Here is an 11,004-nt window from a genome sequence, read left to right as displayed (position 1 = left end):
AATTCGTTAGAAAATTCTATTGGATTTCTATCAAACTTTCTATTAGTTTTTGGCTGATTCTATTGACATGTTCAGTAGAAAACCTTTAATAGAAAAAGTCAACAGAATTCGATTTTTCTACATAACTTATTCTTTTCATATATTTTCTATAGAATTAACTCGACTCAAATTTTTAAAGTTTTTCTCACTCTATTTTTATTTTTTTTTCATCAAAAAAATCAAACGAAAAAAGTTAGAAAATTTGAGCCGAGGAAATTCTATAGAAAATATCTCAGTAGAATAAGTTGTATAGAAAAATTGAATTCTATTGACTTTTTCTACTGAATATTTTCTATTGAACATTTCAATAGAATCGGCCAAAAGCGAATAGAACAGTATAATAGAAATTCAATACAATTTTCTAACGAATTCGATAGGTTTTTCTATTAAATTTTTTCGCCCGTGTTTTCAGGGAATAATTGAATTGAAACTTACAGTTCTCATTGACTTTTCCATGAAATTCTAAATTTTTAATGAAATTCTTCGAAGTTTCAGTGGAACTAAAATGTGATGAAAAATTTCTAAAAAAATGTACTGGAAATTTCAGTTAAAATTTTTTAACAGTGTTGATGGAAATAGATATCGAGTAATTGTGGACATATCATGGAACACCTAAAAAAGTAAGAAAAATTATGCACTCAACTCATTTTCCTTCGTATGTCAAGCTAAAACATCGATTATCGTGGTTTTGAATTGAAATTTCCCCGGGCAAAAAAAATTTAATCGGATGAAAATTGGGTGGGTCTCACATACTGAGAGATTAAATGACTCAGAAAATTCATCTAATAATATACAGGCTGGGTTCTTGCAATCATTTGTGAACTTCGATATGACAATTTCTCTCTTGACACTTTACATTTAAATTAATGCTGAATTATTTTTCAAAACTTTGGTAGTAACATTATTTTCAACTTCCTGGTTTATATCGGGTACTTATTGTAATGGCCCTAAAATCGAGACCGGAAATTACATGATATCTTCACGTTTCACGAGCTCTAGAAACTTTCTATGAAGTTTTTAGAAGGATGTTGGCATGTGGGTGGGTGTGTGTATGAGAGACAAAGTTTGCCCAACAGTTTCGCTGGAACGAATGCGCCGATTCAGATTTTATTCACGCAATCGATGTGTTCTCTGGTCGACATTGACTCAGCGGGTTTTGACATTTATCAGAAAAACTAGTGGAAAAACTTCGAAAAATTACATTTTTTTGCAGATTTCATTGGTGTTCGTGATAATCGGTGTAGTTTCGTATGACTAAAATTGGATTGAAATTTCTGCTAAATCGTCTCAGCGGTTGTAAAGTTATTCGAATATGATTTTTTCGAAATTTTCAAACTTTTATTTCTGGTAAATCAAAAAAAGGGGATTTAATGGGGAAATTATTAGTTCGACCCATAATAGGTCACACCCACTCCAATTCTCCAATACTAGTTACGCCTAACACAGGAGTGAGCGAAGCGAGCAACACTTAAAAATTTCTTGAAATCATTATGATTTCTTGAAATCAAGTCACTGAGTCATCTGACTTTTCGATGTGGTGAGTTCGAATTCAATTTCAAATAACAGCGTTCACAAAATTTCTCATTCCCTCATGAATCAAACCCAGAGTTAACTTTGGGGTAATTCTGGGTTCATGGAAATTTCCCAGAGTTTCTCTCCGCGGACGAAAAAATTTAATAGAAAAACCTATCGAATTCGTTAGAAAATTCTATTGAATTTCTATTAAACTGTTATTAGTTTTTGGCCGACTCTATTGAAATGTTCAATAGAAAATATTCAGTAGAAAAAGTCAATAGAATTCAATTTTTCTATATAACTTATTCTATTGAGATATTTTCTATAGAATTTCCTCGGCTCAAATTTTCTAAGTTTTTTCGTTTGATTTCCTTGATGAGAAGAAAATAAAAACAGAATGAAAAAAACATGGAAAATTTGAGTCGAGCAAATTCTATAGAAAATATATGAAAAGAATAAGTTGTACAGAAAAATCGAATTCTGTTGACTTTTCCTATTAAATGTTTTCTACTGAACATGTCAATAGAATCAGCCAAGAACTAATAGAAAGTTTGATAGAAATTCAATAGAATTTTCTAACGAATTCGATAGGTTTTTCTATTAAATTTTTTCGTGCGTGTCTTTCGTCGCTGGGTTTTTTCCATAAACCCAGAGTTAACTCTGGGTTTGATCTATAAAGATTCATCTCGAAACTTCAAGAACATTGGATTTTTCATGTTAAACAATCATTTATTTTTCAATAAAAACTAGAATTTCAGTACTCATGGCAAAAAAAAACACCACCTACAATTCAATTTTTAATCGATTGAGAGTTCAGAAAAGTTGTTGTCTGAATTTTCCAAGTTTTCAATGTCTTTCAATGCCGTATGGATCTGAAAATCGACAATTGGTTGAATATTCAAGAAATTAATCGACTCGTCAATGAACAAACATACAGAAATTTTACGGAACTGTCGTTGTTAAAAATTCCAATCTTTTTTCACTTGAAATTTCAAGAGTAATTTTCTAACAGTGAATTTTATACTATCATTTTGTATTTACAATTTATGGAATTTCATGAATATTAGTAGAGTATGCATAATTCCTGTTATGCAAACCTCTATATTAATTAATACTCAATGGGTACTCGACACAGAATATTTTATAGTTTATTGTAGCTTTGTACTGAAATTACATTGTTTGAATATTTCAAATATCCCATCATTTCTGTCCACTACTGTCGTAATTACGTTACGAAAATTATTTCTATTCACGAAGAAGCAACTTTGAGTCTCAAGAAATTATAAATTATATGTGGCGAAAAAATTTTAGGGAAAATTACGCGTTGAAAATTTCAACTTGTAATGTCTCTCTAGGAACATTATTTGAAATAGCAAAGATAACGTAAGGCAAAAGATAATATCTCCCTTTTACTGTAAAAGTTTAATCCGCAATATAATTCTTACGTGACTATCTTCGTCTCTTTGCGACAGAAATGATCCCTTCTGACAGAGTCATAAATCAAACCACGGTGACTGTTTGAAATAATTTGGCTTTCTAATTATTTTTCGTGAGTTATTTTCGTCTATGTCAACACGGTAGAACTATCTGAGACATCTCCGGAAATTAACATTTGCAAAAAATATCTGAAAATATGATGACGTCGAAATGAAGATGTGTATTTAATGAAGTAACATTTTTCAAATCAGTCAAGTACACTGCGAGAAAAATCTGAAGTTCGATTTACAATAACAAAAAAGTTGAGGCATTTTGGTGAACGCCACGATTTTTTTTTGTATGCGGCACATAACATTATAGTAATTTCACAAGCGTAATTTTTGCAAATCAAAATGCAGTTAAACTAACCAAAGTTCAAAAGTAACCATGACAAATCTATCGCGAGGAGAACTATAAAATAGTTGCAATGACTACATTCCATTGTAGTAATTACTTCTCCGGCCATAGTTACCGTAACCCATGAAAAATTGTTGAGGACTTTTTGACTATAATTCGATGGTGATGGAATATAGTCAGAAGAATTATATTCTCAGTGTGTGTATTGAACACCTCACGCTCTCTTCTTTGGTGTTGTATTATGGGAGGATCGACATGCAAACGTATAGAATAATTCAATTAAAAAATAGCCCATTTGAAAGGAAATTGAATTGGCTTCCTTCTGAAATTCAATTTGTTTTTCGATAATTTTTATGTATCAAAAAGCGTGTCGCCAGCCGCCATGATCCTCATTCTGACCCTTGTGACTCTTAATCTGACCCTCGTGACCCTCACTACACCCCTCGTGACCCTCACTTTGACCCTTCATTTCTGAACCTCAATTTTGGAGTCTTAATTTCGAGCACCAAATTTTCATCACCAAAAGTCGACTTGAATTTTTACTATATTGAGAGACAGTGAGACCCTTATTTTGACCCTTGTGACCCTTAGTTTCGGATTCCTACGACCCCTATTTGGACCCGTAATCTGACCTTTGTGATTCCTAATCTGACCCTTGTGACCCTCATTTGGATCCTTAATCTGACGCTCATTATAACTCTCGTGAACCTTATTTTGACCCTGGTGACCCTTCCTCTGACCGATATAACCCTTAATCTGACTCTTGTCGCCCTTATTTCGACTTATTCTAACCCTCATGACCCTTGTGACCCTTAATTTCGGAGTTTTAATTTCGAGTACCAAATTTTTATCGCACCAGAAGTCCATTTGGATTTTTATAATAATAGAGAGATAATATAGGTATTCCATGGCATTTAAGGGATATTAATAGAAGAAAGTCAATGATACGTGATAATTCAATACAAATTATTCTCTTACGATTTTTCTGTAGTATTTCGGACACCGAGTAAATCTGAAATAACGCAATTAATTTTTTACATTTCATATTTATTCTCTCGGGTATGGTATATAAAGAAAGGCAAAGAGGAATAAAAAAATACACCACCATCGAGTTCCTTGAAATAACAAATGCAACGAGAAGGTCACCCTGAAGGCAAATAAGTGATATCGAGTGAGTGAATATCGTGTAGACAAATCAACCCAAATGTGAGAAGGTGTTTATCTACAATCATATCCGCAGATGAAGAATCAACACCACAATCAAATAACACTGGGAGTTACCCCGGCCGGCCAATTTAAGTAAGATACCGAAGGCGAGACGAGAAAATTCTTGATAACGAAAGAATGAGGTAATGTAGAACTGATAATGAGACAGAGCCAACAAAAATAAGAGGAAAAGCCCGAAAACGGAGGGAAGTCAATCTCCTTTATAGAGGCGGGATTGGGAAGAATGGGATTACTGCGCCGTCAATCTGATTCAGAGCTGTTGTTACCCTAGTTCTACTTCAGCTTTCAAAAAGCAAAAGTCAGCAAGAAATTCTGTTCACGAATTTATAGAACTATATTACTTGTAGGATCAATTCTCTGGAGCGGAGTAATATCATCAACACCACACGTCGCTGCAAATTCTTCATCGATATCAACTCTGGACCTGGTGGACCAGAACAATCAGCGTTACCTATTTCAGCTAGTCCTCTAGATTCAGTGATTCAGCCAGTACCTCTTACTCCAGTTTCCATCAGACAATTCATTTTATCTCCAATCGTCTAAACAATCAATCATAAGTCAACGAATCATTCTCATCATTATTTCCTTCAATCATTCTTCAACACTCGAGCCGAATTTAGCCTCCAGCGTTGCCAAATTCACTCCATACGGCCCGGGCGCGTTTAGCGATTTTTCGTCAACGTCGCGTAACAGGCAATTTCATTTGAGGGAACCCCTGTGTTTATTTGAATTTTTAGAATTGTGTTTTCGTCTACAATTATTACTTTATCTATGAAATTATTTTATCGACTCAATCATTGCATTGTTGGGTCAATGAAGTAGTTTAAAAAATAAAAAATAATAATTGCAGGAGAAAACACAATTCTAAAAGTTTATGTAGACAGAAGTTCTGTTTCACCTTAAGGTATATCTCTAGAAAACACATTTTTCTTAAGATTATCCCCAGGTTTTTCATAGATAATGTTTATAATAGTCCCCAGCCATTGAACAAAATACTAACTAGCTGTACTACATAGTTTAGGAGATAAAAAATAGTGAAATGCAGGCTTCGAACACACAAGACCTAGGCCAAACGGAGGTTATGGGTCCCCACCTCTCGAACTCGATTTTTCCATCTTATGTTCTTATGATGTTCTAAAAAAACTAATCTGTGATAGATTGATGAATTCCGAATATAGTGAATTTTTGGTAAAATTTTGTACTGTATAGTTTCTGCGATATTCAACTCTAAAAAATGGAAATTTCGTGAAAGCATTCCTTATTTGATTCAAAAAATTAATTAACAAATAATTTTTTATTTCATTCAAACAGTTATTGTTGCCTGCATCAATAACAAATGAGAATAGAAAAACTCAATAACTTATGATAATACAATAAATTAAGTTATTTCGATTTTTTTCCGGAAATCCATAGGGACTAACTTTTGGGTTCGATTGTCTTGGGATATACCTTGACTGGAAAACATAAATCATCTGTTGGAAATACTTCATTTTATTTACGACTTTTGTTGGAATTATGGAATTGTATTGTATGGATGTTTTTTTTTTAAACTACAATAATTTTCTAGACGATTCGATTAAAAAAGTTAATATTTTAATAGTTCGAATGGCTTTGCTATATTCCGTATTGTTTCCCTGTAGGCACAGTGCAACAATTCCCTCCACTACCTATTTTTTCATTCACGAAAAATTTACGCGATTGATGCGATTGCAGCTCCTTTAGCAATTTCAGCATGATATCAACTAAACAGGTTTACGATTGAACTTGTTCACGTTTGCCTCTCTATAACAAATCTGATTCTCCAGTGGAAATGAATCAAGATGGAGCCGGCTGCATAATCACTTACTTTACTACTTGGGTGCAACATTCGGTCCAATTCTTTACGCAACGATGGCTCACAGAATGGAACGAAAAATCATAAGGCTTTTCATTCCAGGTCCATCAATACTCAGCAATATTATCGGCATTTTTGAGATGAAGGTATTGGCGAATCGAACGATACAATGATCAAGATTGTGTAATATAGGTAGTACGTATACAATTCCCGGAAACTTTACACATGTAGAAAAATTTTTAAAGAAAAAACTAGCGCATTCGTTAGTAAATTCTATTGGCTATCTATCAAGCCTGGATTACATTACCCACGATTCTGTTTAGAAATTTCAGAGCTTTTTTGCTCGTTTTTCAGGACAGGAAATTTTCGATAGGAATGAATTTGAAGGAAAAAAAAACGCCGGGCAGAAAGGCTTCGGAAGTTCCCAGTAGAATTGGCGAAAAACTAATCGAATTTTTCCTACTAGTTCAATCAAAATCCTGTAGTGAATTTTCAGAATGTAATCCGACGGACGTTGAATATGGGACTTCTATTAAAAACTACTCGAGTATTCAAGGAATCCCCGGAGTACACTGTTAAAAATTTTCTACTTACTAACTAGAATATTTCGCTCTCCTATGTTGTTTGTGCGACCACATTATTCATCATCGTTCAGTAAATATTATATGTAGCTTTGAGAGGAGCCATTCACTTGGGCATAAATCGGTATGACATTCCAATCCCGTCTTCAACAGGTTAAGCTGCATGATATTAACAGTTGGGTGATTTTTTTTCTTCGTTCTCTCTAATACAATCTAATAAAACACCTTGTACGTAAAATGTAAACACTAGTGGAGAACCTCGCACGACGGCTTTTTGCGGCAAATTCTATGAAACATGAAAAAAAATGAATTACACACTATTAGAAAAAACATGAAATTTCGTAGACAGTTGAGTACTAATTTTCAGGACAGTGATACTGAATGCGATTTAGGGGAAAAAAAATCATGAAATTTCAGGTTTCACGGAAAATTCAGTAACATTCTACAATTTTAAGCGGCATAAAGACGAGAATTCTTCAATTTAGTTGAATTTTCAGTTTAATATGAATATTCAGTGCCCAATTACGTTACATTTTCAGTGAAATCTTAAATTTAATTATTTTTGTCCCCCTAAATCGCATTCTCTGTCATTGTCCTAAAAATTCAAGAATATATTTACCGGATTTTTCTGGTTTTCTATTCATTTTCAGGGAACAATGGAACTGAAATTTACAGTTCTCTTGGATTTTTCCCTGAAATTCTGAATTTTCAATGACGAAAGTCCTTGAAATTTCAGGTGTAATTAAATTCGATAAAAATTTTCAAAAAACGTATCAGAAATTTTTGACAAAAATTTATAACAGCGTACCTCTCTCCATTAAATTTTCCACATAACTTTTGTAATTTTTCTTCAATGCCCAGAGTATAATAATTCAACTTTTATTCGTAATTCTGATTTCTGAATATTATGGAACGCATATTGACTTAGTCGGAATCTTTGAGGCGCCGAAATCGATCACTCCGTTGAACAAAAATTTCTAAAAATAACGTATTGTTGCGTATTTGTTCGCTCCTTCCCCTCCAACGGTTGTAATGAACGAACGTCTTTCTTTCGCACCATTCATTTATCTTTGTCCTTACTCCGCGGCGGTGTCATTTCTTTTTAAATCTCTTTTTTCATTTATTTCGCCCCAAAATCGCTTAATAAAGTAGTTTATTATTAAGTAGGTCCAATACATTGCCGCATTTATTTACGTCAGCTGGCCTAATTTCTGATGAAATTCTGGATAAATTTTACCACTTCAAGACAAACTACCTTACAATCAGTCAATTTTCCAAAGTAAACATGGAAAAACACCTGTCCTGCCATATTTTTCCATGATGTAAAGTAAAGTCTTGGAACTGTAGCATTTTTCGCACCCTTCATTTATCTTCGTCTTTACCCCGCGGCGGTGTCATTTCCTTTTAAATCTCTTTTTTCATTTATTTCGCCCCAAAATCTCTTAATAAACTATTTTATTATTAAGTGGGCCCATACATTGCAGCATTTATTTACGTCAGCTGACCTAATTTCTGATGAAATTCTGGATAAATTTTACCACTTCACGGAGAGAAATATTCAATAAAAATTACGTATCTTTTCCCTAATTCCGGAGCGAAATGTGGATGTAGGAAATTTTACGGAACTGTAACGGAATTTTTCCAGAGCGTTCCGTAAGTTTTATCTGAATCTCCTGTGAAAACTTACGATACTCTCACTCAAATTTTCTGAGTCGATTCCTCAATCGGTGAGTGAATTGTGAGTTCCGTAATTTTTACTGAATATTTCTCTCCGTGTTGAAGACAAACTACATTACAATCAGTCAATTTTCCAAAGTAAACACAGAAAAACACCTGTCCTTCCATGTTTTTCCATAACGTAAAGTGAAGTCTTGGAACTGTAGCATTTTTTATATGCGTAGTATTCTAATCTTTTTTTGCCCAAGAAATTTCCCGAAAATGTAAGTGCCAGCAGCAGGCAGTTGTCCGTAAACTGGCACCTTCACGGCGCCAATGCGTACCAGAAACGAGGAAGAGAACACTTGGTAAAATACGAAATTTGTTGAATAGTGGAGGGAGAAAGAAAACGCGTAGGATGATTTATTTGAACGGATCCAGCCGTTTTCGTTGATAGTAATCTTATGTGCAAATAGTTAATATTTGTACTCGAGCCACAGAAGTATATATTAGTTCTAGTTTCGTATCAAGGACGGATCGTTTGATTATTCCAATAAAAATGTCCAAAAATTGCTTAACCGCATAGAAAATCCCTCGAGCGATTAATTAAAAGTATAAACAGCGCGTGATCCATATTTGCAGATCTCAGGTGAACGATATCAACGTGTGGCTTCTGGAAGTTATAAAAACCGTAACGGCACGTTGTAGTTTAATCTAGTCCAAAATGGTTCTTTACGTGGCAGCTATCGTGAGTTACCTCGGTATATTCGCGAGTAGTACGTTTATGGGGTGGAGTTCACCGGTTTTACCACTTTATGAACGAGGCGATTCACCATTTCATCTCTCGGGCAGCGAAGGCGCCTGGGTTGCATCACTGAATCTCCTGGGTGCAGCAGTTGGCCCTCCCGTTTGTCTGCTATTTGCCCATTCCGTCGGAAGAAAAACTCTTCTCATTTTCAGTGTTCTCCCTTTTGTGATTGGGTGTATCACCATTGCCTTTGCTACCTCTGTCTATGTGAGTATTCTGAGCGATTTATTTAAAAAGGACAGGAATTGTACACTCCGTCAGATGTTCATAAAAGTAGGACTTTCGTATGCGCTCGCGTAGCCCATCATATTTTGTGCGGATTCATATTACTGTTGGCTGGAGAAATGGAATCGCGTACGGAAAACTTTAATAGAAAAACCTAGCGAATTCGCTAAAAAAGTCTATTGGATTTCTATTGAACTTTCTATTAGTTCTTGGGGGTTTCTATTGAAATGTTCAATAGAAAATATTCTACAGAATTACATCGGCTCGGATGTTCTTTGGTGTGATGTAGTGTAGTTTTTTGGTGTAATTTTCTTGATAAGAAGAACAGAAAAATTGAATGAACAAAACTTGGAAAATTTGAGCCGAGAAAGTTCTATGGAAAATATCTCAGTAGAATAAGTCTTATAAATAAATCGAATTCTATTGACTTTTTCTATAGAATATTTTGTATTGATCATTTCAATAGAAACGGCCAAAAACTAATAGAAAGTTCAATAGAAATCCAATAGAATTTTCTAGCGAATTCGCTACGTTTTTCTTTTAAATTTTTTCGTGCGTGATGTCTCGTTCGTAAAGAACGAGTAACCCCCCTAAAAAAATGTCCGGCACAGCTACTATATAGAAATAATAGTGATTGGAGATAATGAAATTAGGATCTTTTGGGGCACAAATGACGTCACTTCGCGGCATCACTTTTAATACTGTTAACGCCATTATTTGATGTTTAATGGCTCCGGCTGTTTAGGACAGAGTCCACAGTTTAACGGCCGCCACTTAACCCTAGTCTGGTTACCAAACGCGACTGGGTCACCTCCGCTGGGATTCGCCGCCGTGTTATTTAGGCTTTAGCGTTGCCGAATTCACTCTACACTGCCCCAGCGCGTTTAGCGAGTTTCCAGCAACGTCGCGTCATGGGCAATTTCATTTAACAAGGGAAAAAATAACTCATCTGTCCGAAATAATTTGTTTTCTTTAGAAATTTTGGGAAAAATGTTGTTCTAAAAACTACTATAATTTTTTAAAGACTTCAATTGATAAAGTCGAATTTTATTGATTTTTTCCGATCTAGTCAATTGTAATTTTTAAGAAACGACGCGCGGCGGGTTTTCCGTCATAGGGTAACCAATTTAGGGTTCAAAATTTGAAGTCGTAATTACCGGTACTCTTCTTGGAAATTTGTATCAAGTGACAGTTCCATGGAAATATTCATATTTCATATTTCTGTTGCGTGGAGGGACGGGATGTCTCGGTTGCAAAGAACAAATACCCCCCCCCCCCCCCCCCCC

General features: G+C 34.7%; 1 protein-coding gene across 1 annotated transcript in view; it reads left to right on the top strand.

Annotated features, from left to right (window-relative positions):
• The first annotated feature begins 9,409 nt into the window (after nt 1–9,409).
• The window catches only part of LOC107040445 (facilitated trehalose transporter Tret1-2 homolog), a 5,646-nt gene continuing 4,051 nt past the window's right edge, over nt 9,410–11,004 (top strand). The window contains exon 1 of the mRNA XM_015260533.1: nt 9,410–9,700. Coding sequence (XP_015116019.1) covers nt 9,410–9,700 — 291 coding nt within the window. The remainder of the gene's footprint in view (nt 9,701–11,004) is intronic.

The sequence above is a fragment of the Diachasma alloeum genome, unplaced genomic scaffold (genome assembly GCF_001412515.2).
Source record: "Diachasma alloeum isolate Michigan unplaced genomic scaffold, Dall2.0 Dall_scaffold_00336, whole genome shotgun sequence".
NCBI lineage: Eukaryota > Metazoa > Arthropoda > Insecta > Hymenoptera > Braconidae > Diachasma > Diachasma alloeum.
Note: the sequence above shows the minus strand (reverse complement) of the source record. Positions and strands in the feature narration are given on the sequence as shown.